Genomic DNA, 26,248 nt, shown 5'->3' with positions numbered 1-26,248 from the left:
CTTGCCTGACTTTGGGTACCATCATGCGGTGCTGCACCATCAGCGTGTGGCAGACGGAGGCCATGGTGGTGAAGACCTCCTCGCTCGCAGAGTCCCTCCACACCAGGTTGAGCAGGGTGTTGGTCTGCTGCTTTGTGTCCAGCTTCTTCAGACATTCCTCTGTTATGTATGATACTGACAGTCTGCCATCCTCCTAGAACATACCAGAACAACCAGCCTCCATAAATGTGCTCAACTGGAACGTCCTCTACACTACAAACATATACGAAATCACATTTTTCTTCGGGCAAAGAAAGCTAGGCATCATCTCAAAATTATCTATAGCACAGTAAACTTAGTGTGAAATCCTCTAGGGATCCAGTCAACAGTAGGCATCCATTTTGCCTAACACAGTAACAAACTGTGAATACCCGGTTTTTGCCTATGATATAACAGTAGCTTCAGTATTTACATTTCAAAAAAACTTTATTTCCTACTTATTTTTTTACATCAAGCTGTACTAAGACAACCATACACAGTGAAACTATTATCATCTAATGGCATTTTCATTTTAATTTGAGATCACAGTTTAAGCAAAATAAGTGAGAGTATTAAATAATTTTTTTTTTCTTTTTTGAGACAGTCTTGCTCTGTCACCCAGACCAGACTGAGTGGCACAATCTCGGCTCACTGCAACCTCCACCTCCCAGGTTCAAGCAATTCTCCCACCTCAGCTTCCCAAGTAGCTGGGACTTGCCCGCCTCCACACCCAGCTAATTTTTGTATTTTTAGTAGAGACACCATGTTGGTCAGGCTGGTCTCGAACTCCTAACCTCAAGTGATCCAGCTGCCTCAGCCTTCCCAAGTGCTGAGATTACAGGTATGAGCCACTGCTCCCAGCCTATTAAAGAATTTTTTAAAATCAAAGGCTATACAAATCTACTTTACACCTTAATCTCTCCAGAAGATTTGATTCACTGAATATAACCCAAGCCAATCTATGCAATTTACTCATTTGGGGCAGTAACCAAAGATACATACTTTTTTCATATGTATGTGTATATATGAATATATATATATGAATGTGAATATATATAACATTGGGTATTGCTGACTGTATTGTCTGGAAACTTGGATGAATACAATTTATGTAATTTATAATAACTTACCAAACAAAACACTGCTTTATAGATAAAAGCAGTAAATTCATCTGTCAAACCTGAATCTTTAACATTAAGACTAACAAAAGGTATGTCAGAATGAGAAAGGAATCCTAGCACTACTATTTTTGTAGTGTACAATTTTAAAATAAATTATACATAAGCTATAAGTGAACAGATTATACAGAAACCTAAAGGCAAAAGAGCTTATCAAGGGTGAACTTTGACCTTGGAAAAATCTCATACAATCACATTAGGTTTTATATAATTAAGTGCCAGGGGAAAGAAAAGGCAACACAGAAACATACAGGTAAGAGACCTGGCAAAGAAAGAATGACTTGGAGTGAAACCTAGGAGTGCCCGGCTCAAAATGGGGTCTTTAGTTCTCAGCCCAAATGTGGACAATACCCAAGGCAAAGGAAGAATGAAGAGAATAAACAAAAAAAGGAAATTAAATTATAAAGTTATATAATACACAGACCTTGAAACCCTTATGTATTAAAAAACAATATAAAGTAGAGTAATATTTTCTATGGTTGTAAATAATTTTAAAAATCAAGAAACTGATCCCACTTCTTAAATGTTCAAAGTGTGAGCACGAGCGAGAGCCTGCACGTGATTTCCTGGTTCATGGGTCCGCATGTTCTGCTTTCATCGTGTTTGCACACCCACAGCGAGGAAAAACCTGTCCTCTCTCTCGCTGAGAAAGCCCACAGCCTCATCTTCACATGAATACAAAATACACTGCGTATAAATAAGGGTTTAATTTCACAAATTCTATGGAAGGTAACTATTTAATAACTTTCTTCCAAAAACAAAAATTTATCTACATTCCATCTACAGAACCCACTCTTTTTTATAAACATACAAAAAAATGAATACTTCTTGGTGTACAGTTTGGACAGACGCAACAGTTCCAGCATCCACTATCCATTATAAAAACGGCTTCACCCCTTTGTAATCAGCCCGCCCCTCAGCCATGAGCCCTGGCAGTGAATATTTTCTGTTCCTTTCTTTGTCTTATTTTTTAAAAAAATCAAGCCCTGAGCTGACTTATCGATCCTTTTCTTATTGCTGTGATCTCTTTCATTCGATACTAGTGAAGCTCTTTGTCCAGGAAGGTGCAGCAGGTGCACCAGGAAGGTGCAGCACTGCACTGACACACCCACTTCACAATATTCTAAAAATTTACTTCACCTGGAAGCCCTGAGACCCTCTCAAGTATATTCTGTGATTACACTTAGTAGTAATCAATATAAAACTCCTTAATGAAAAAATAACAACTTATGATAGCCATACCTCAAGCCATTTCAATTGCTTAAGACCAAAAAAAGTCATTGGCGGTTAAATTCTTTAAGTAAAGCACAAATTATGTATGCATGTATATATAATTTTCAAGTTTTTTATTCCCTGAAAATATACTGTAAACTCAATAGTAAGGAAGAAAAGAGATAAGAACTTGAAAGTAATTTTTAAGTAAATAACATTTATCCTCTATAAAATCAGCAGGAATTAACGGAAGACACTACCCGGTGATCACAGGATAGGGTAAAAAGGAACTTTTTGACCCAACAATTTCACTTCTAGAAAATATTTTCTAATAACTAAGTCAACATACAGTATGATCCTATTTTGCCTAAAAAGCCAAACACAAAGCTATGTGCCTCCATTTACACTTCCATGAACGTACTAACAAAGCAGTGGAAGACACTTTCCCATCACTATAAACTGTCTACGGAGCTGATGGGGCTTCTCTGTAAAGGCTGCTTGAGGGTCTGACTTGTGTAACTTAAACTATGGGTGGACAAAAAGCTAGAAGATCCGACGGGGCTGCCTGCATCGCAGACCCCCAGATGCAGGGCACGGGGCTTACCGGGCTTGAGGGCTTGTCGGCTTCTTCACTCTCCTCCTCGGAGTCACTGGCTGAGTCGTGACAGCTCGCGCTGGCAGGAGAGACTGGTAACTGAGAGAGGAAGGTCTGCAGCACCCGCAAATACACCAGCAGCCCTTCCTCAGAGAGGGCCCCTTTGCAAAACAATCAGTTAAAACGTATTTTAGTTAAACGTTATTTTTTAAAATGGAAAACAAAGACGCCATTTTTCCTCACACGCAGAGAGGCATTTCTGACCAGATCTTATTTTAAAAATTCTAACTGTGTTATAATAGGAAACATGTAGATTTTGTCCCCGTTCGTGTCAGAAAGCACCTACAACTCTTGGAATTTCTTGAAAGATAAGAGTCTCTTGTTATTCATAGCCAGCCCTTTGTGATCACACTTGAGGTGACTTATGGTGAGGCCATCTAGGGGACTCAGAATGGGGCTTTTCACCAGAAAAACCAAGTGATCAGAGGGTGGGAACTTTCAGCCCCACACACCAACTTCTAAGGGGCTGTCTGTGGGGAGGGACACTGGAGAAGAAGCACTATAAAACTCAACAGGAAGACACAATGAGCTCAACACAGGGAGGTGACGAGAGCGTGGAGTGCCTGGAGAAGGCATGGAAGCTCCGCATTCCCACACACCTCGGCTTCCCGAGTTCTGTGACCTGTCCTAGTCAATTACCAATCCCAAGGAGGGGCTGAGGAACCCCCATTTTTGCAGGTTGGTCAGAAGTATAGGTGACAACCTACTACTTGTAATCGGCCTCTGAAGTGGGTGTAGTCTTGCAGGACTAAGCCCTCAGATGATGGGATCTGACATTATCTCTGGGTGGACGGCATCAGAATTGAACTGAATTGTAGAATACCTAGTTGGCGTCCACTGGAGAACTGCTTGGTGTGTGGGGAAAAAAACCCTACATATCTGCTCACAGAATTTTTCAGTGTTGAGTGAGAGAGCAAGAAAAACAGTTTGGGCTGGGCACAGGGCCTCAAGCCTGTAATCCCAGCACCGTGGGAAGCCGAGGCGGGAGGATCACGAGGTCAAGAGATTGAGACCATCCTGGCCAACATAGTGAAACCCTGTATCTACTAAAAATACAAAAATTAGCTGGGTGTGGTGGCATGCACCTGTAATCCCAGCTATTCAGGAGGCTGAGGCAGGAGAATCACTTGAACCCGGGAGGCGGAGGTTGCAGTGAGCTGAGATGGAGCCACTGCACTCCAGCCTAGTGACAGAGCGAGACTCTATCTACCCCCCCCGTACCCGCCCCCCCGCAAAAAAAGTTTGGTTTTCACATTTTCCTATATTTCTTTCATGAATAATTCATGCATGTATGTATGTATGTTTTCAAACATACTACAGGAAGATGTTATTCTAGAAGAGGCACACGGGAAGTTTAGCAGAGGTAGGGAAACAGGCCCGACTCACAGAAGAGCTTTCCCATTTAACTCCGTTAACTCTATTAAAATAATCTGTGTGGCCTCATAAGACACATATATGTCAGTCTTTTCCACTGTATCTGGAAACTGTCCCCAGGAACACTGCCCAGACCACATCCCTTCAGCAAATACACTCTTCCAGGAGAGGCCCACCTTTCCATAACACCTGCCACTGCATGGCCTTCTCTTGACTCATCTGCCAATGCTACCCATATGTGTGTTCAGGTAAAAAAGATCTTGTATTTCATACCCAAATAATTTTCACCAACAGTTAAAACGAAATAGAAAAGCCAGGGTGCTCCACCACTCTTTCTTGAACATCTACTCTCTATTAACAACAGTGCATTCAGAAAGGGCTCATAAGGGAAAACGGTCTGTGCATCTGCTAGCGCCGGAATGATGAAATGAAAAATCTGATCTGTAAAAGGTGCTGCCAGAAACTCCTCTGTGAAGGCTGTAAAAACTTGTTGCCTGAAAAAGAAAAACAGAAGCTTTTCATAAAATCAAATTATACTGTCCATCCAATCACTGATTAAAATCACCTTTCAAAATATCCTTCTAAAAGGATAATCTACTCTTCTAAATTAGCCAAGTTAACCATTCTAATATCAACTAGATCAACCTAAAGTAAACTTAATGTCTTCTCTATTAAGATGACTACCATGTTTTCGTTAATTTTTGACAGTTACTTAGAAAAGCAGGAAAATAACCATGTTATCAGAATCACAAATTTGTATTAGGCTACAGGCCAGAAAGAAAAAGTACACTTTCCTATAAACTAAATCAACACTAATAAAGCAAAAATCTGACTTTCAAGTCTATATTTAAAATCACATCCTATGTAAAAGTTACCATCAGATATAGATCTTATGAAATGACAAAATCAATAAATCCATTCCAGTCTCACCTCGCACCTTCCGGACAGGAGTTGTAAGTAAAGTGCAATGGTTTTAGAACATTCTCTAGCAAAATTTTTGCTATAGGAACTCGAGATAAATCAGAATATTCAATACTTGATGGAAGCTTGCTGTTAATCAACAAATAGAGAGACCTATAATACCCTAAAAGGAAAAACACATATTTAAAATTTAGTGCCTTTTCCTGTAATAAGGGAAAACACTTGCCAATTTTTAAATGCTTTTTACAATCTCTACAGGTCCAAACTTAAGTTAGTTCTTTAACATGTTAGTAAGGAAAACTAAACAAATACATAGGCAGCTGAACGGTATATAGACCTCATGTACCAACAACGTCAACTATAGCCAATCTCATTTCACCCGTATACCCCTCATTTGGAAGAAGTCTAAGATATAATTATTTTAGTATATCATTAAGAGACTATTTTTAAAAACATTATCACAGCTAAAATAAATGAAGAGTAGTTCCTTAATATCATAAATATCTAGTCAGTGTTCAAGTCTCCAACTGTCTGATGTTAGAAATTCTATTTAACTAGTTTGCTTGCATCAGGAAGGAGCTCAATAAGGACCAAATATTGTGATCTTATAATTTGTCTCTGATTTGTGCATTTTTAAAACACCGTGTTGAACTCATAGAGTTGAACATATTGGTAGGTTTCATTCCACTGTAGTCCTGACCTCATGCTGCTCCACCTGGGGCCCTGGGGTGGGCTTTAGGAGGCTCCTGAGCCCCAGGGTCACTGGCAGTCCTGCATCCCGCCCTGCAATCAGCCTTTTCTCCAGGAACTCTTAAGCTCCTTTTAGAGGAGATGATGTATTTGGAGACCACAATCTGGGAACTGAAGAAGTTAACTGTTTAAAGGCAGCTTATACATCAACTGAAACAACTTTCAGAACCTCTTAAAATATCCAGCCTACGCTTTTGATAGGAACTCTGGGTGGGGGCAGTGAACATAAACTCTGGGTATCAAGAATGATCCAAATCATATATTCTTTCAGAATCATTTACTCCATTTTTATAGAATAAGAACGTTCAGGTGCAGTTTTTGAGTGTCTCATCATATACAAGCGTATTTGGTAGCACATTAAAAACAATCCATCTGCATGGGCTCATTTTTGAAACAGTCCTACACAGCTTCGTATTTGAGTGAAGACCACTAAACAGTGCATACTCAGTACTTTATCATTAGACCTACTTTGTAACCACCCCAAGTCTAACCTAGTGTATACTGATAACTAGTGACACTCATACGAAAGCTTGAAAGCTCTTTTGCTATGAAACTAAAAAGATAAAAATACATCAAGAATTTTAAAAAACACATCAAGACTTTTTAAAAAAAGTGACTAACATAACTAACAATGTACTTACTGAATAGACGGACAACATGACAAAGGTTCTGTTGCAAATGTTAAAAAGCTTCATGGCACATAATGTGCAATAACAATACAAAATGATAATACTATAATTTAAAAAGGCTAAAATTTTATAGACTGTTAGGAAGTAAACAACTGCTGTACCACAGAAGATGCTAGAAGCAGCAGTTTCTGTGTAAGATTTTTAAGCATTTCTTATATTGGGACACGTTTCAAATAATGCATATTTCTTAACTATCTTCCTTACAATTTTAGAAAACAAGTACAAATTCTCAAATGCTTAGTCTTAAAACAGTATATATGTCAACTAACACAATGAACCACTTTTAATTATTAGTTTTTAAAAAGATCAAATTCCACAACTTTCAGTTTACTTTTAATTAACTTGGAATACTATTTCCCTAAGTTTTCAACAAACTAAGGAGTCTAAAAAATAGTAATACGCCAAGCAGTAAGGTTGAAATGAATATGCATTTAATTTCTGTAGTTTTAACAGAGGACCAAGTGGTCCAGATTTCAAGTCCATTAGATGTAACCCAGACTATGACTTCAAGTGAAGGAAAGCACAGCCGCTTATAATTCTGTCTGCAGCCATGGCTCTCCAGACCTCCCTTCACAACTAGTCTCACGCACATTTTTAATGCTGACAAATATTTCTCGAGCCCAGGAGTCCTGAAGTGCTTGGGTTTCTACCTATGAGGATGTCAGGACCGAAGGTTTTTTTGTGTTAGGATTTATACTGCTCGCTTCATAAAAGCTTTAAAAATCATGTTTATTTCACACTTTTTCTCCAAAAAGTGTCACTAATGTGTCCTCAAGGGTTTCAGATACAGTTCATTATAGCTTCTACGATGCAGTCATTTTAGGAGCATTATCAATGTATTAAAACTTTAGCACTGAGTTAGAAAATTCAAACTAAATATGCTATTCTCTTCTACTGAACTAATATTGTGAGAGGACCTCACTCTTGGAAGAAAAATCATTTAACAAAATTTACTTTTTCATAAGGCTCTTGGAGTGATGTTCAACTCATACATTGGTGGCATTATCTTTCCCATTCACTCAGAATGACCAGGAGGTGGTAAGAGCCCTTCCTGCTCAGGTGAAGGACCGGCAGCTGCACTGCAGACACCAATCTTGGATGACGGGACAACTGATGAAAGCATATGTCAATTTTGTTCATTTCCAAGCAAAAGAAAAAGGCAAAGAGAGTAGCACGTTTCTGAATTTTCAGAGTGGGTGGAGCCGAGGACAGATTTTGGAATCTGGGACTCTGGTGGGCACCTGTGGATGGAGCACAAGGCGTCTGGGACACCAGTACCGCTCTGACACTGAGACTGAGGGCACAGGCTTGCAGCAGCAGGCTGGCCTCTGCTCACTCCCCATCGGGATGCTGAGCCACAGTTCTGACTCTGCCTACCACTTACCATTGTGAATCATGTAGTGCAAAATCTGTTCAATCACTGACACCACATAGCTAGCATCTTGTAAAACAGGCAAGTAAGTATTCTCAGATGAAAATACTTCAAGCATTCTCATTGGAAGTGCAACATTCAAACTGTCATCATTACAGTTTTGCAGCAACCTGTAAAAATGAAAAAAAGTATTCACACACTTACTGGATGGCAAAATGTCACCAGTTTCCCCAAGTTACTCTCAGTGACAATGGTTAAAAAACTATTCCAGTACAAGATTATCTCTGAAAATAGGGACATCTTACAGATAGACAGGGAAATCATCCAACTAACATTCAGTCATTCAGTTTTTAAAAGAATTCTCGTTATGTGCCAAACGGTATGCTGGCACTAAGTTCACAGACAAGAAAAATGGACAGTGGAGAAATGAACACGAAAAATTAAAGATTACAAAACACTGTAAGAAGTGTTATAATCCATGAATTGTACCAAGAAGCTTCATTTAATTAAACTCAGATACGAATCTCTTTAACAGTGCATATCATCTCCTTAAAGATGCTTTTGAGACTTTCCATGCCTGCAATATCCCCCAAATAGAACAATGATATATTTCTGGTCCTAAGTCAACTCTCATTTTGACTAAGGCTTCCCTTCTTACTATAAGAAGAACTGCAGGCTTAGCTACCCATTTAAAGAGGGCAGTACAAGAAGTCTGGACAGGTCACACCAATCAAGACACAGAGCACATCTGTCACTCCCAAAAGTTTCTTCTTGGCTGTCTCTAGTCCATTCCTCCCTCTTTCCCCCCTATCCCAATTCTTTTTTCTATCAAAACCTTTGTCTAACACCAAACTTATTTTTAGATTTCTCTTGTTGTCTTCACGATGTATTTTACAGCTGTTTTTTCTTTTAAAAAACAAACAAACAAAAAAAACCAGAATCCATCTGATCACACATCACCTTTAATGAGGGACCCAGGAGGCTGTTTCAGTGCCTCACTGAAACTAACTTCTCTATGTGATAAAAGCCTTCTGCCCTGCCGGGAGGGGAATAACGTGCAGGGTTCTGGGTAGGGTGTGTCTACACAGCTCATCGGGTTACTGCAGGCTGCCTTCTGTCTCAACAGCCGCAAAGCCCAGGAGAGACGGGGGTGAGGACCCAGCGGGCAGGCTGGGCAAGACACCCAGCAAGACCTTGTTTTGTTTTTGCCCTTCTCACAACTTTCCCCTCAGCACCACACTGGTGTCTCGCGAGGGGTGTAGGAGTGCAGGAGGAGTGGGGCTACACATAACAAGCCGCTGGGACACAAAGGGCAGCGGCGGGCAGTGGGAGAGCCTCTTGTCAACCTGCAAAAGTCAGCAGCATGTGTGCTGATGATCCCATGTGAGAGGTAAACCTGATAATGCAACAGAGAGAAGTGCTGGAACGGTGCCTCGAGTGAGAGACAACATAAGATGTAGCTCCAGGTTTATCGGGACAGCCTTGGACGGGAAAAGGATATCCATATTGTCAAGAGACAACCCACTTAAAAAATAAAGTAAAAGATTTGAACAGACTCTTGAAAAAGAGCCATCTGAATGACCAGTATGCTCCTGAGAAACACCCATCATCATTAGTAATCCAGGAAATACAAATTCCAATCACAATAAAATACAACTACACACCCATCAGAATGGCTGGGTTTTGACAGATGTCAATACCAAGGGTTCAGGATACGGAGGAACTGCGCCTCTCATATGCTGCTGTCCTAAGTTTGGTAGTTTCCTCTAAAGTGAAATATATAACTACCATGTGACCCAGTGATTCCATGACTTCAGAAATGTTCAACAGCGTTAAAAATTATGTATGTGATTCGTCATAAAAGGAGCTGAAGGTGGTTCTGGAAGGCCACATTTACAGAAAAAGAAAAATTCAATGTTCTGGCACATGGCAGATAAGACTGTCGACTTACTAACATACACTTGAAATACAATTTCTAACATTTACATTTTGTTAAAGTTCCATTTCTCATCAAAAAGAATCAGTGCTCCTTAGAGAAAACAGCCCTAGGCCAGGGGCAGAGAGAGCACTTGAGCCTTTGTGACCTCACAGAAAACAAAGATCTCTCAAAATACAAATGAGACCAAGCCAAGAAAAATGGGCTGCTTACAGGGCGCTCTCTACCTATAAGCAGACCACTAAAAGTCATCTGTCACACACTGTATTTTAAAAAATACATGAGACCTTACTAAGATTAAAGAGGAAAGATGAGGAGGAGTGTTTTGTTGTTGTTGTTATTGTTGTTGTTAAAGAAACATGGGTTTGGCTGGGCACGGTGGCTCACGCCTGTAATCCCAGCACTTTGGGAGGCCAAGGCAGGCAGATGACCTGAGGTCAGGAGTTTGAGACCAGCCTGGCCAACATGGCAAAACCCCATCTCTACTAAAAATACGAAAATTAGCTCGGCGTGGTGGCACGTGCCTGTGGTCCCAGCTACTTGAGAGGCTGAGGCAGGAGAACTGCTTGAACCCAGAAGGCAGTGGTTGCAGTGAGCCGAGATCACGCCACTGCACTCCAGCCTGGGTGACAGAGCAAGACTCTTATCTCAAAAATAAAAATAACTGGAGTTCAGTAGCACAATCACAGCTCACTGCAGCCTCGAACTCCTGGGCTTCACGAGTTTCTGGTATTAGAAATTTTTAAAAATAAAAGTTGGGAAAAGAATAATTATATTTACATATATCTTGTATCAAAATTATTTGCTTATACAAATACATTCAAAAGTTACGTTAAAGGTGTTTTGCAAACTACAACCCACAGGCCAAACTAACCCTAGGGCTGTTTTTTGTACGGCTGTTGAGTGAAGCATGATTCCTTTATTTTTAAAGAGTTGTAAGCAAAAGGCAAGAAAAATACATAATAGAGACCATATGTGGACCACAAACCCTAAAATACTTGCTATCTCGCCATTTACATAAAAAGTTTGCAGACTCCTGCTTTACAGAAAGAATGTATACAACGTGTTTTTCAAACTAAAAGTTTATTAAAGCAATAAGTTAGAAAAAATATGAATTACTGGCATCTGGGATCCTCCTGGTTCTCTCTTCTAATAGGTTCTTTATTCCTATCTTTGGTCCAGCTAAGTATTTTGGAAAAATCAGTTAATAAAGACTAGTTCTGATAGTAATCCTAAACAAATATTACAGACAGTGTCCAGAAAATTAACTGAAATTATATTGAAGGCTCAGGATCATTTGAAAATTTTACTGCGGTTGAGATATAAGCAATTTATTAAAAACTGGTAAAGGTGTTATATGCAGGTAATGTAACTCACATCACTTACACGTGTGCTTTCGGACACTGAATGCAAGAAAGTCACGGCAGAGGCTTATGCTGAGTTCCTACATAAAAAATAAAAAGCCTGATGAAAGGTGTATTCTAAAGAGGGGGCTTTCAAACTGCATTTTGGTGGAGACCCCTATGGAATGGAATCATTCTCACACATCAGGAGTCCTCTTTTGGCTGGCCTTCCATTCTCCAGTAACCAGGATGGCCAACATTCACAAGATAATTCGAGGGCATCCTTGAAAGAAAAGTCATCTAAAAGATACTGATACATGTGTCTTCATTTATACCTCATGCAGGCCTGAATCACCTAGAGTAAAAATTGTAATATATATATAGAAGTCCATGACCTCAAAAAAAAAAAAAAAGTATGGAAAAGCCACTGTCTCTGAAAATAAAAGTCAAAAGGTGTTCCCCTAGACAAGGTGATCAATACGTTATATACGTTACTGACTTACAATACAATTTTACCTGCAACAGAGGCTCATCAATCTTTTTATTTGAAATAAGCATGTAAGTCTCTCAGATCCATCCAACTGCTTGACAAACAGAGAGCTGTGTTTAATTAAGTTCTGATACAGCCATATCTGAAACAGCAAAACATAATATACAACTCTCAATGAAAATTTAAGTTTGCTAATTTACATAATACCCCAAATTTCCTTAAGTGGCAATGCACATTTAATCGAACCTAATCAAAAGATGGTAAGAAGTAAATAGTCTAAGTCGGTTTTATTTAGAGGTATGTGCATTTTCCAGCCAGGCACGGTGGCTCACGCCTGTAACTTTGGGAGGCTGAGGCAGGAAGATCACTTGAGGTCCAGTTCAAGACCAGCCTGGCCAACATGGTGAAACCCTGTCTCTACAAAAAAATACAAAAATTAGTTGAACGTGGTGGCACACACCTGTAGTCCCAGCTATTCGGGAGGCTAAGATGGGAGGATCACTTGAACTTGGGGGGTGTGGGTGGAGGTTGCAGTGAGCCAACATCAAGCCACTGCACTGCCTGGGCAAGAGAGTGAGAGACACTGTCTCCAAAAAAACAAAAGTATTTGCATTTTCAATCTTAAAATAATACATCAGTATTAAATTACTAAATTAGTAACTAAGTACACTTAAAGCTCATGTCAATCTGAAAAATAGTTCACTTGCAAAAATCAGAAATCTGTAATAAAAATATATGAGAAATACGATATTAATTCCAAGTTACATAGGATATCTGTTTCTTTTCACCTTTTTCCTCTGCGGATGTGTGTGCCTGTGTGTCTCTAGCATCTGTTCCTTTTGGATACTTCCCTTCCCTAACTCCATCATTTTTTTGATAGGGAAGGCAATCCTATGGCCCCACTCACCAGGCTGGCCAGAACTTCCCATTCTCCTGGATAAAAGGATAGTCAGTGAGTTCATTAAAGGCAGATGCACATTTCTGTGGCTTGCAATCAAGAGGCCTGACCAGACAGTAAGTATGAAGCTGCCCTATTACTTTGAAAACACAATACTTAACAAGGAATCTCTTCTACTTTCTCTATTATACGTTTGTGAAATAGACTGGTATTTTATTTTTTCCTTTCATAAGGCCCATTTAGAATCATCTAGAACGAAAAGATAGCCTTTGTTTTTTCTTTTGAGACAGAGTCTCACTCTGTCACCCAGGCTGGAGAGCAGTGATGCAATCTTGGCCCACTGCAACTTCTCCTAGGTTCAAGCGAGTCTCATGCCTTAGCCTCCCAAGTAGCTCGGATTACGGGTGCCCGCCACGACACCCAGCTAATTTTTATATTTTTAGTAGGGACGGGGTTTCGCAATGTTGGCCAGGCTGGTCTCGAACTCCTGGCCTCAACTGATCCACCAACCTCAGCCTCCCAAAGCGCTGGGATTATACACGTGAGCCACCACCCTCGGCAAAGATAGCCTCTTAAGTGTAGCTAGTTATAAATATGCCACATAGCCTTTTCTTTGCCTATATTTTTAAGTAGTTTCTTCTTTGACATTAACATTTCTTTGCCATAAAACGTTATTAAACAATGAAATTACCAACACAAAAGCACTCTGCATAATAAATTAGCGCATGTCTTAAACTGGGACGAAATAATTCTGAACTACTCCGAATATTAGTTAATTGCCTACACACAGGCTTTCTCTTGAGGTGTTTGGAGCCACCTTGCCCACATTTTCTCAGGAAAAAATAAGGTATGAATACTTCCTTCACTATCTGACATGTAGTTCGTCCTAAAATTTCTATTATCAGTTAACAAATAAGATGTAAAATAACTATACATTATATAATAGGACTGTTGGAAGACGACTTTATCAAAAGATTCAAAGAAAATTAAGCAATTAAAAAGTGAGGCAATTAATTCCAGAATTAAACTGTACATAAAATATAATCTTAGTACCATATTTGACTTAAAGTCATAATAAAAATTTTTTTAAAAGGAGGTGAGGAAGAAATAGCCATATATGTTGATTTTTGCATAGAATAACTTTGAAAACCTATCAAAAGTGGCATTATGCTTACTCCTAGAGTAGAAAGCACAAAATGTGAAGACTGGGGCAGGAGACATTTTCCCCTACGTTAAGATTAATTTATTGCTATCGCATCTATGCTTGAGAACTGAATCAACATTCAACCGCTCAGGCTGGAGTGCAGTGGCAGGATCATAGCTCACTGCAGCCTTGAATACCTGGGCTCAAACGATCCTCCTGCCTCAGCCTCCTAAGTAGCTGGACTATAGCAGCACGCTACCACAACCAGCTAATTTATTTTTTGCTTTGATTTATAGGTGGGGTCTGGTATTTTGGCCAGGCTGGTCTCAAACTCCTGGCCTGAAGGGATCCTCCCACCTCAGCCCCCCAAAGTGTTGGTATTATAGGCCTGAGCCACTGTGTCCAGCCCACTTTTCTTTTATCCTTTTCCTGGACTGGTCTTATGACATTTAATTCTATTTCAGGTTTCAGAATCTGTACATGAGCTATTTGCTTGATATTTGCTCAAGGCCGAAAGTCAAATATGTTCATTTACCTCCAAGCTTTTCACAGATGGCTTCTGAAGCAAGACTGTGTAGCTACACCATGTCGTGACTGATGACTAAGATTGAGGACCTCACTCAAAGGCAATAGGTGCTCTGGAGAGACACCAATCGACATCTCACAGCACCTGCCTGTCTGTGCTCCTTGGTGATCTTGCAATCTACAAGATTAGAGTATGTGAGGCCAGGACATCCTGTTCCAGAAAGCAAGCCCAATTATCTGCCGTTGTACTATTCTGATTCTTTTTTTCAACAACTTCAGAAAGCAAGCCTGGAAAGAGCCTGCACTTAACTGAAGTCCAGAATGGGTAGATTCAACGGCTTTCACTGCCTCTCTAGACTGGCTCTCAGTTCTTTCTCTGCACGTTCTCAGTTTACAGAAAGTTTTCCCCATGTTCCACCTTAGCTCAACTCCGGAGCAATGCTGGGTTTTAAAGCCAAACACTAGAGGAGTAATCATGTATTCCTCTGTCCGCTGTAATTAATTCATGTAGGATCATTCTAGTAGGGATGGTTTGTAGCGAGGAAGACTTATTTTTCACTGTATATTCCCCTTTTCATGCAATTTGAAATTTTTAACACAGATAAACAAAAATTTCCAAAAATAAATAATATATTTAACCTGGCTGGGTATGGTGGTTCATGTCTGTAATCCCAGCACTTTGGGATGTCAAAGCAGGTGGATCACTTGACGTCAGGAGTACAGACCAGCCTGGCCAACATGGTGAAACCTGACTCTACTAAAAATACAAAAAAAATTAAGCTGGGGTGGTGGCATAAGCCTGTAATCCCAGTTACTCAGGGCGCTCGGGTAGGAGAATCGCTTGAACCCAGGAGGTGAGGTTGCAGTGAGCTGAGATCGCACCACTACACTCCAGTCTGGGTGACAGAGTGAGCAAGACTCCGTCTCAAAAAGGAAAAAAAAAAAGATAAATAGCATATTTAACCTAGGCCAGGTGCGGTGCTCACACCTGTAATCCCAGCACTATGGGTGGCCGAGGCAAGTGGATCACCTGAGGCCAGGAGTTCGAGACCAGCCTGCCCAACATGGCGACATCCCACCTCTACTAAAAATACAAAAATTAGCTGGGCGTGGTGGTACACGTCTGTAATCCCAGCTACTTGGGATGCTGAGGCAGGAGGATCGCTTGAACCTGTGAGGCGGAGGTTACAGTGAGCCGAGATCGTGCCACTGCGTTCCAGCCTGGGTGACAGAGCAAGATTCTGTCTCCAAAAAAAAAAAAAAAATATATATATATATATATAAAACATTTGAAAATGTATATAACCCAACAATTACATACAAATCTCTTAATATTCCCTGAGAAAATGGACAGTAACAAATTCCATTTTTTAAAAAAATTATTCTTCTATGCATCTGGATGTATTTTCCACCATTAATACACACTGTTCCTCAGCACTGATAAGATCAAAAGCCTACAAGATTTTAGAGAACTACGATTACATTTGGGATTTTTTTAAAAAAATGAGACCCTAAGGCTGGGCATGGTGGCTTATGCCTATAATCCTACCACTTTGGGAGGCTGACGTGGGAGGATCACTTGAGGCCAGGAGTTGGAGGCTAGCCTGGCCAACATGGTGAAACCCTGTCTCTACTAAAAATACAAAAATTAGCCAGGCATGTTGGTAACACACCTGTAATTCCAGCTACTTAGGTGGCTGAGACACCACCGATTGCTTGAGCCCGGGAGGTGAAGGTTGCAGTGAGCCAAGAATGCACCACTGCACTCCAGCCTAGGTGACAGAGCAAGGCTCTGTCCCTCAGTGCCCTCCTCCAAAAAAGAGACCCTAAATCATGTACAGTGGCTCACGCCTATAATTCCAGCACTTTGAGAGGCCAGGGAGGGAAAATCACTTGAGGCTAGGAGTTCGCGACCAGCCTGGGCAACATAGCAAGACCTCATCTCTACAAAAAAAAAAAAAAATTAGCCTTAACATTAACAAGGTGTACACACACCTGTAGTCCCAGCTACCTGGGAGGCTGAGGTGGGAGGACTGCTTAAGCCTGGGAATTCAAGGCAACAGAGTAAGACCCCATCTCTAATATAATAATAATAATAAAATGTAAACACTGAGACCCTGTATTTTAGAGTTTGCAGGTAATCACGATGTGGTATTCAGGGTGCACGTCCCACTGACCTAGGCGTGTTGGCAACTGCTGAAGCTGTGTCAGGGTACATGACAGGTGGGCAAAATATTCTGCTTTTTAAATGCTTATGGTTTTCCACTGTAAAAAATACGAAAAAGACTATTTTTGAATACACATTTTTATGTGTATCAAATTTTAAGAGGTAAAACACATCACCACAAAGGTAACCTCTCACAGCTAGCTGAGAAGTTCGCAAAGCCTGGATGCAGTGGAGAGCTGTTTAACTTTCTGATGAGATGCCATTTCCACTTTAAACAAAAAAGTAGAACACGTGTAAACGAGGACAAGTGAAAATGTAGTTAACACTCACCAAACGTTTTGAGTCTTCATTTTGTTTGTAAAAAAACAGAAGCTGCCTTACCAAAAGGGTAAGGTTGGGGCCATTAGCAATGGGAAAAGCGCCCCCGGACTGTGACAAGGTAGCACAGCGATCAAATGCACTTCTTTGGATGGAATACTGGAAGAAAAACAAAACAAAATGACCCATAAATATAGTATTTGGACACACAATTCTTATGATGTAAATATACGTTGCTGTGTTTACAGGAATGGTGGAAATTGACAACGAAAATGCCATTATTGGTCCTTGCTCACAGTTGAGTTGTAGAAAAAAAAATGGTTAAAAAGAAAAAAAAAAAAAAGGCCAGGCATGGTGGCTCACGCCTTTAATCTCAGCACTTCGGGAAGCCAAGGCAGGTGGTCACCTGAGGTGGTCAGGAGTTCAAGACCAGCCTGCCCAACATGGCAAAACCCCGTCTCTACTAAAAATACAAAAGCTAGGCAGGGCGCGATGGCTCATGCCTGTAATCTCAGCACTTTGGGAGGCCGAGGTGGGTGGATCACCTGAGGTAGGGAGTTCGAGACCAGCCTGCCAACATGGTGAAACCCCATCTCTACTAAAAATACAAAAACATTTAGCCAGCCTGTGGTGGTATGCACCTGTAGTCCCAGCTACTTAGGAGGCTGGGGCAGGAGAATCGCTTGAACCTGGGGGCAGGGCTTGCAGTGAGCCAAGATCGTGCAACTGCACTCCAGCCTGTGTGACAGAGCAAGACTCTCTCAAAAAACAAAAAACAAAACAAAAACAGGCCAGGCGCAGTGGCTTATGCTTGTAATCCCAGCACTTTGGGAGGCCAAGGCAGGCAAATCATTTGAGGTCAGGAGTTCGAGACCAGACTGGCCAACGTGGCAAAACACCGACTCTACTAAAAATACAAAAATCAGCTGGACGTGGTGGCACGTGCCTGTAATCCCAGCTACTCGGGAGGCTGAGGCAGTAGAATTGCTTGAACCCAGGATGTAGAGGTTGCAGTGAGCCGAGATCATGCCACTGCACTCTGGCCTGGGCAACAGAATGAGACTCAGTCTCAATTAATTAAAAAAAAAAAAAAAAAAAGAATCTCTCACGACTTCCTTCTATTTTGATTTTCAACTGTGGTGAGGCCCATGTTTGTATTTTATTATTTAAAAATTACCTAAAAACTCACCTATCTATAAATCTTCACAATAATCAGAACAAATAAAATTATTTATTGGGAAGAATACTACTGTCAGCATTGACTTCAATTAACAAAGTGTACAAAGATACCGCATTTAAAATAAGCTCTCCCATGCCCTACTAATCTTCTCATTTTAAAACAAACAAACTTACTTGCTGTTTTCTGTCTCTATAGCCTCGAATAAATGACTGGATAATTATTGCATTTTTCAACCTTCGCCTTTCTTCCTGAACAATAAAAGGAGGAGTGAGGGAGCAATTGGTCAGAATCCAGTGAAAATGACATTTTGCTAGTAAAGACTTTAAAAACACTAACAGCTATGTAATTCACATACCATAAAATTAATTCTTTAAAAGGTAACACCCACTAAATATGCATTTAATATATTAAGAGCTATGCAACCATCACCACTGATCTTAGAATACCTTCATCACCACAACCAGAAGCCCCGTCTCCATTTGCAGTCACCCCCCGTTTCCTACTGTCCCTTCCCTTGCCCCTGGCAATCACTCATCTACTTCTATCCTATGGATTTGCTTATTCTGGACACTTCATATAATGGAATCATACAATATGCTGTGTCTGGTTTTCTTCACTTAGCATGATGTTTTCAAGATCCACCTATGGTTACAGCATATGTGAGAACTTCATTCCTTTCTAAGGCTAAGTAAGAGTAATGTTCCATTGTATGGATGGACCACGTTGAATTCATCCATTCATCTACTGATGGACATCTGGGGTGCTCCCACTTTGGTCTATTATGAATTAAGGCTGCTATGAACATTCATATATAAGTTTTGTTGTGGATACAGGTTTTCATTTCTCTTGAGCATAAACCTAGAAGTAGAGTTATCATTGAGGAATTGCCACACTGTTTTCCAAAAATGGCAACACCATTTTACAATCTCACCAGCATAGTAGGACTTTTTTTTTGAGACGGAGTCTTGCTCTGTTGCCCACGTGATCTCGGCTCACTGCAAGCTCCGCCTCCTGGGTTCACACCATTCTCCTGCCTCAGCCTCCCAAGTAGCTGGGACTACAGGTGCACGCCACCACACCCAGCTAATTTTTTTGTATATTTGGTAGAGACGGGGTTTCAACATGTTAGCCAGGATGGTCTCAATCTCCCGACCTCATGATCCTCCGGCCTTGGCCTCCCAAAATGCTGAGATTACAGGCGTGAGCCACCGTACCGGCTAGCAGGACTTTTTAAAGTTTTAAATATTAAAGGAATACAAGCAGACAACACCAGCATCTATTTTAAAGGTCACTTTCTTGTTTCAAGAGAAAATTCCAATTTTCATTGACTTGAGAGTATCTTTAAAATGTTCAGAGACCTGGCAAAAATACGTGTTCTTCATCATTGTTATGACCAGTGCTACTGCTGTTGGACAGCTTACTACTATGTGCCAGCCCTGTGAGACACTTTAGGCTGGGCGTGGTGGCTCACGCCTGTAATCGCAGCACTTTGGGAGGCCGAGGCAGGAGGATCACAAGGTCAGGAGATCAAGACCATCCTGGTTAAAACAGTGAAACCCCGCCTCTACTAAAAATACAAAAAATTAGCCGGGCATGGTGGCGGGTGCCTATAGTCCCAGCTACCAGGAGGCAGAGGCAGGAGAATGGCGTGAACCCAGGAGGTGGAGCTTGCAGTGAGCCGAGATCGCGCCACTGCATTCCAGCCTGGGTGACAGAGTGAGACTCCATCTCAAAAAAAAAAAAAAAAAAAAAAGAGAGAGAGAGGCATTTTCTATCCAAATGCACAGTCATCTTACAGGCGAGCATCACTTCCAGTTTAAGGATGCAGAAACTGAGACCGCTATAAAGATTACCCAAAGATGTAAAGCAGAATTCAAACTCAGATATGATAATAAAGCCTGTACTCCATCTCACCATACTACATTGTTTCGTGTCTTCTATGAATGCCATCTACAAAGCTGAGACTAACACACACACTGTGGGATTCAAGAACACCATCAGGTCATGTAGATGTACTTCCTGGGCTTGAAATGGTTATTAAAAAATCCTGTGAGGTCGGGCATGGTGGCTCACGCCTGTAAACCCAGCACTGTGGGAGGCCGAGGTGGGCGGATCACTTGAGGTCAGGAGTCCCAGACCAGCCTGGCCAACATGGTGAAACTCCATCTCTACTAAAAATACAAAAAATTAGCTGGGCATGGTGGTGCACGCCTGTAATCCCAGCTACTTGGCAGGCTGAGGCAGGAGAATCACTTGAAGCCGGGAGGTGGAGATTGCAGTGAGCTGAGATCATGTCACTGCACTCCAGCCTGGGTGACAGAGCAAGACTTTGTCTCAAAAACAACCACCACCACCACCACCACCACCACCAGGAAAAACAGACTTTCACCAGATGCACATGGCAACGTAAGGACACTGGAAACACGAAAAAACAAGGAAATACGACATCTCCAAAGGAATACAAAAATTCTCCAGCAACAGATTTTAATCAAATAGAAATTTTGAAAATCTCAAATAATTCAAAATATTGATTTTTTTTTTTTTTTTTTGAGACAGAGTTTCACTCCAGGCTGGAGTGCAACGGCGTGATCTCGGCTCACCGCAACCTCCACCTCCCAAGTTCAAGCAATTCTCCTGCCTCAGGCTCCCGAGTAGCTGGGATTACAGGCATGCGCCAGCATGCCTGGGTAATTTTGTATTTTTAATAGAGACAGGGTTTCTTCATGTTGGTCAGGCTGGTCTCGAACTCCCGACCTCAGGTGATTGGCCCGCCTCGGCCTCCCAAAGTGCTGAGAATACAGGCGCGAGCCATTGCGCCCAGCCCTCAAAATATTGATTTTAAAACTCAGTGAGATACAAGGGAATTCTGAAAAAGACAAAGAAGTCAGAAAAATAATTCAGGATATAAGTGAGCAACTTACCAAAGAGACAGGTATTTTTAAAAAGAATCAACTAGAAATTCTGGAAGTGAAGAATTCATTTAAAGAAATACAAAATACATTTGAAAGCTTCAAGACAGACTAATCAGGCAAAACAAAGAATCTCAGAACTTGAAGACAGGTCTTTTGAAATAATTCAGCCAGACAAAAATACAGAAAAAAGAATGAGCAAAGCATTCATGACATTTGGGATAACATAAAGCAATAAAATATTCAAAGTATTGGTAACACCAAGGTCAAAGAGTCAAAGAAAGGATTAGGAAACCTATTTAATGAAATAATAGATGAAAACTTCCTGTCTCACAAGAGATTTAGACACTCACATACAGCAGACTCAACGATCTCCAAGCAAATAATCAGACTATCTAAAGTCAAAGATAAAGACTGAATTCTAAAAGCATCAAAAGAAAAGCAGCTAGTCACCTATAAACGAAACCCCATCAGATTAAAAATCAAGAAGACAAACAATAGAAACAAACCCCACAGAAGATCCAATTACTGGAGTTTAAACATTGTCTTAAAAAATCTATAATTATGTTCAAGAAATTAAAAGAGAACTAAAGACTATATAAAAGAATGAAAGTTCGTTCTAGAATTGAAATAACAAAAACTGAAATTACAAAGTCAATGGATGTATTTAACAATTAGGCAGCAGGGTGGCTCACACCTGTAATCCCAGCACTTTGGGAGGCTGAGACAGGCAGATCACTTGAGGTTAGGAGTTCAAGACTAGCCTGCCCAACATGGCAAAACCCCATCTCTACTAAAAATACAAAAAATTAGCTGGGTGCGGTGGCGTGCACCTGTAGTCCCAGCTACTCGGGAGGCTGAGGCAGGAGAATCACTTGAACCTGGAAGGCGGAGGTTGCAGTGAGCTGAGATCGCGCCACTGCAGTCCAGCCCAGTTGACACAGCGAGATTCTATCTCAAAAAAAAAAAAAAAAAAGTCAATGCTAAAGACATCAGCTGTAAATCAGAAGTCAGGTCAGGTGAAAATATCCAAACTGAAGCAGAGATATTCAAAAGGATAAACACAGAGAAAAGCACATGAGGGAAATATGGGAAACGACGCAAAGGTCAAATACATTTACAGTTTGCGTCCAAGTAGGAGAGGAGGAGAAGAATGAAGCAAAAGCACTAATGGAAGAGATAATGGCCGAGAATTTTCCATAAAACAAGATTAAAAACACCAACCAACAAATATTTTTCTTGGTTTAGCAGTGCCCTCCCCGGGACATGTGGTAGTTTCTGGTGACATTTTTGGTTGTCACAACTGAAGCAATGGAGTGCTACTGGCATTTAGTGGGTAGAGGCCATGGGTGTTGCTAAACATCCTCCAATGTACAGAGCAGTTCCCCCCAACAAAGAATTATCTGTTCAAAAATGTCAGCGCCAAGGTTGGAAAATCCTGCCTAAAACTCTTTTCACTGTAACCACCTCAGAGAGCCCTTTCCCTAAACACCATCTCTAATATAGGCCCTTCCAGTTGTAATCACATTACTCTGTTGCCCTCAGAGGTTTTGTCACCACCTCAGCATCCTGGTTCACGGCAGGAACCTTGTCTGTCTTATTCACTATCTGTACAGACAGCAAGCAGAGCAATATCTAGTACATACATAGTACGTTCTCAATAAATATTTGTCAGGGGCCTAAATGAATTGTTAAAATAAAACAAAAAACTCTACCTAAAAAAGCAGGTCATAAGATAGTACAATTGCTGATTAATCAACAAAATAAAGCTATTTAAAGAAATTATCACAAGATGTAACGTAGGATAAACAATAAAAATGTCATTAGTGTCTTTACCTTCTTCACAAACAGTTAAGACACATGTCTTAACAGTGAGCTTTCTCCTTTTGCTTCATGAAACATCAACATCATAAGCCAGATGAGGCAGTTCACGCCTGTAATCCCAACACTTTGGGAAAATGAGGGAGGTGACTGCATGAGGCCATAGTTTGAAATCAGCCTCGGCAGCAAAGCAAGACCCCATCTACACAAAAATTTTAAAAATTAAGTGGGCACGGTGGCATGCACCTGTAGTCCCAGCTACAGGACGCTAGAGCAGGAAGATCACCTGAACCCAGGAGGTCAAGGCTACAGTGAGCTATGATCTTGCCACTGCACTCCAGCCTGGGTCACAGAGCGAGACTCAATATCTTAAAACAAAAGAGAGAAGAAAAAGAAATATGAACATTATATTTATAACACGGCTTTCTAGATCTTCTGGAAACCATATCATTATGTAAGTCAACCAAAAGCCCGTGTTCCTTCTCCAGTCTGGAAACTGCCCTTTTAGTCCATCTCTTTCTACACTGGCTCCAGAATAAATGTGTCTAAAGCTAAACACACATACACACACATTCTGCCATATATAAAAAATACATACACACATACATATATACAGTAAAACCAAGGCGTGTTTAAATGCTGTAGAAAAAATGCTTATCTACAGAGTATTACAAAACTGTTTTTACCTCTCTCTTTCTTCTTTCTTCCTGAGTACGATGTAAAAGAGAAGCCTTTTCCTCCTACATCCAAACAGAGAAAAAAGGAGGTAAGGTTATAATTTCAATTATAAAACTCCCATACAAAAATTATAGAATGTTTTCACCCAAAAAAAGATCCTAAAGACCATCCAAACAAGCTGTCTTGACTTAATCAGATAAGAGAATCTGAGGCACAAGAAGTTAAATGGTTTCCCAGAGGTCACTAGATGTAATACAAGTTAGTACTTCAGTAGTTTTTTAAAGCATAAAATCTGATTTCTTCACATATACAAATGAGTACAGGTAAAACTGGGGAAATGTGAGTAAGACTGGTGCTCCATACCAGTGTCAGAGTTCTGGTTGTGACATCCTACTAGCTTTGTAAAGTATTACCCCAGAGGAAACTGGGCGATGTGGACAGGGGTCTCTGGGTATCATTTCTTTTCTTTTCTTTTTTTTTTTTTTTTTTTTGAGATGGAGTCTCTCTCTGTCGCCCAGGCTGGAGTGCAGTGGTGCGATCTCGGCTCACTGCAAGCTCTGCCTCCGGGGTTCATGCCATTCTCCTGCCTCAGCCTCCCAAGTAGCTGGGACTACAGGCACCCGCCACCACGCCCGGCTAATTTTTTGTATTTTTTTAGTAGAGACGGGGTTTCACTCTGTTAGCCAGGATGGTCTCGATCTCCTGACCTCCTGATCCACCCACCTCGGCCTCCCAAAGTGCTGGGATTACAGGCGTGAGCCACCGTGCCCAGCCGTCCCTGGGTATCATTTCTAACAGTTGCATATGAATCTACAATTATCTCAATAAAAATTTCAATGAAGAAATCAATTTCTTTGATGAAAATTTTTTTTCATAAGTAAAATTAAGTTTTGAATAAAATCACTTGGTTTGTAGAAGGAAGGGAAGGAATAAAACGAAAACTTCAAATAAATGAAAAATACTTAAACAGAACCCTCTTCTCCCCCACAGACTGTTCCAGTCTTTAGTGTATGGACATTTTATTTTTGTAAATTTCATCCAAAATAAAATTAAAGGTCCAGGCTAGGCAAGGTGGCTCATGCCTGTAATCCCCGCACTTTGGGAAGCCAAGGCAGGAGAATCACTTGAGCCCAGGAGTTTGAGACCCTGCTTCTACAAAAACTTTTTAGAAATATTTGGGCGCAGCAGCATGTGCCCGTAGTCCCAGCTACTCAGGGGGCTGAGGTGAGAGGATCACTTAGGCCCAGGAGGACAAGGCTGCAGTGAGCCAGGATTGAGCTACCACTCTCCAGCCTGAGTGACAAAGCAAGATCCTGTCTCAAAAAAAAAAAAAAGAGTTCAAGATTGGAGACACTATATATGAATCATTACAAAAAAATAAATTTAGGCCAGGCACGGTGGCTCATGCCTGTAATCCCAGCACTTTGGGAGGCCGAGGCGGGCAGATCATGAGGTCAGGAGTTCAAGACCAGCCTGGCCAACACAGTGAAACCCCGTCTCTACTAAAAATACAAAAATTAGCTGGGCATGGTGGCACATGCCTGTAGTCCCAGCTACTTGAGAGGCTGAGGGAGAAGAATCGCTTGAACCCAGGCGGCGGAGCTTGCAGTGAGCCGAGATCAAGCCACTGCACTCCAGCCTGGGCAACAGAGCAAGACTCCATCTCAAAAAAGAAAAAAAAATTAAATATCTTAAGAGATATACTTAATCAGAACAGTGTCAGACAGTAGTTAAGCCAACTTAAAATTATACACTGATAGGTGAACTAACAATATTCAGAATCAAAGTTTCTATCCTTTTTTTAAATTGAGACCCAGGCTGGAGTGTAGTGGCAATCTTGGCTCACTGCAACCTCTGCCTCCCGGTTTCAAGCAATTCTCGTGCCTCAGCCTCCCGAGTAACTGGGACTACAGGTGCGCGCCACCACACCTGGCTAACCTGTATTTTTAGTAGAGACGGGGTTTCGCCACATTGGCCAGGCTGGCCTCGAACTCCTGGCCTCAAGTGATCTGCCCGCCTTGGCCTCCCAAACTGCAGGGATTACAGGCATGAGCCACCATGCTCGGCCTAGAATCAAGTTTCTAATTGTCAAAATGTAAAGCCAGACCTGGCACAGTGGCTCATGGCTATAATCCGAGCACTTTGGAAGGCCGTGGAGGGCAGATCACTTGAGCTCAGGAGTACGAGACCAGCCTGGGCCACATGGTGAAACCCCATCTCCACAAAAAATACAAAACAAATTAGCAAGGCATGGTGGCGCATGCCTGTAGTCCCAGCTACTTGGGGGTTGAGGCAGAAAGATCACTTGAACTGGGGAGGCTGAGGCTGCAGTGAGCCGAGATTGTGCCACTGTACTCTTGCCGGAGTCACAAAGTGAGACCCTGTCTCAAAAAAAAAAAAAAAAGTAAAATCAAAGAAATTAATCCTCCAGATACTTTCCATCATAGAAAATTTCACATAAAAAACCTTTATCACATGTCCAACAGCAGAAAAAATATTGTTTTAAACTTAATTAAAATGATTCATGATTGTTTACTTAATATTCTTTAATTTTTTAAGCTTTTAAAAACTAATTTTAGACAAAGAAAAGCTACAAAAATGATACAAGTTCCCTTATCCCATATGTCTTACTCACTTCTACATTAAGCAGATACAATTATCAACAGGAAA

General features: G+C 41.0%; 1 protein-coding gene across 3 annotated transcripts in view; it reads right to left on the bottom strand.

Moving 5' to 3' along the window:
* UBE3C (ubiquitin protein ligase E3C) overlaps positions 1-26,248 on the bottom strand; it is a 129,519-nt gene that overhangs the window by 81,032 nt on the left and 22,239 nt on the right. Inside the window, exons 2-10 of one of the 3 annotated variants that reach the window (XM_024249660.3) lie at positions 23,587-23,640; positions 18,344-18,418; positions 17,003-17,149; positions 11,965-12,080; positions 8,182-8,339; positions 5,368-5,521; positions 4,711-4,931; positions 3,013-3,164; positions 6-193 (exon numbers count right to left, since the gene is read on the bottom strand). In XM_024249660.3, the coding sequence (XP_024105428.1) occupies positions 6-193; positions 3,013-3,164; positions 4,711-4,931; positions 5,368-5,521; positions 8,182-8,339; positions 11,965-12,080; positions 17,003-17,149; positions 18,344-18,418; positions 23,587-23,640 (1,265 nt within the window). The remainder of the gene's footprint in view (positions 1-5; positions 194-3,012; positions 3,165-4,710; positions 4,932-5,367; positions 5,522-8,181; positions 8,340-11,964; positions 12,081-17,002; positions 17,150-18,343; positions 18,419-23,586; positions 23,641-26,248) is intronic. The other 2 variants (XM_024249661.3, XM_024249663.3) reach the window with 2 other exon arrangements.

This window comes from Pongo abelii, chromosome 6 (genome assembly GCF_028885655.2).
Source record: "Pongo abelii isolate AG06213 chromosome 6, NHGRI_mPonAbe1-v2.0_pri, whole genome shotgun sequence".
Classification (NCBI taxonomy): domain Eukaryota; kingdom Metazoa; phylum Chordata; class Mammalia; order Primates; family Hominidae; genus Pongo; species Pongo abelii.
This window is presented reverse-complemented; position numbering and strand designations above follow the sequence as displayed.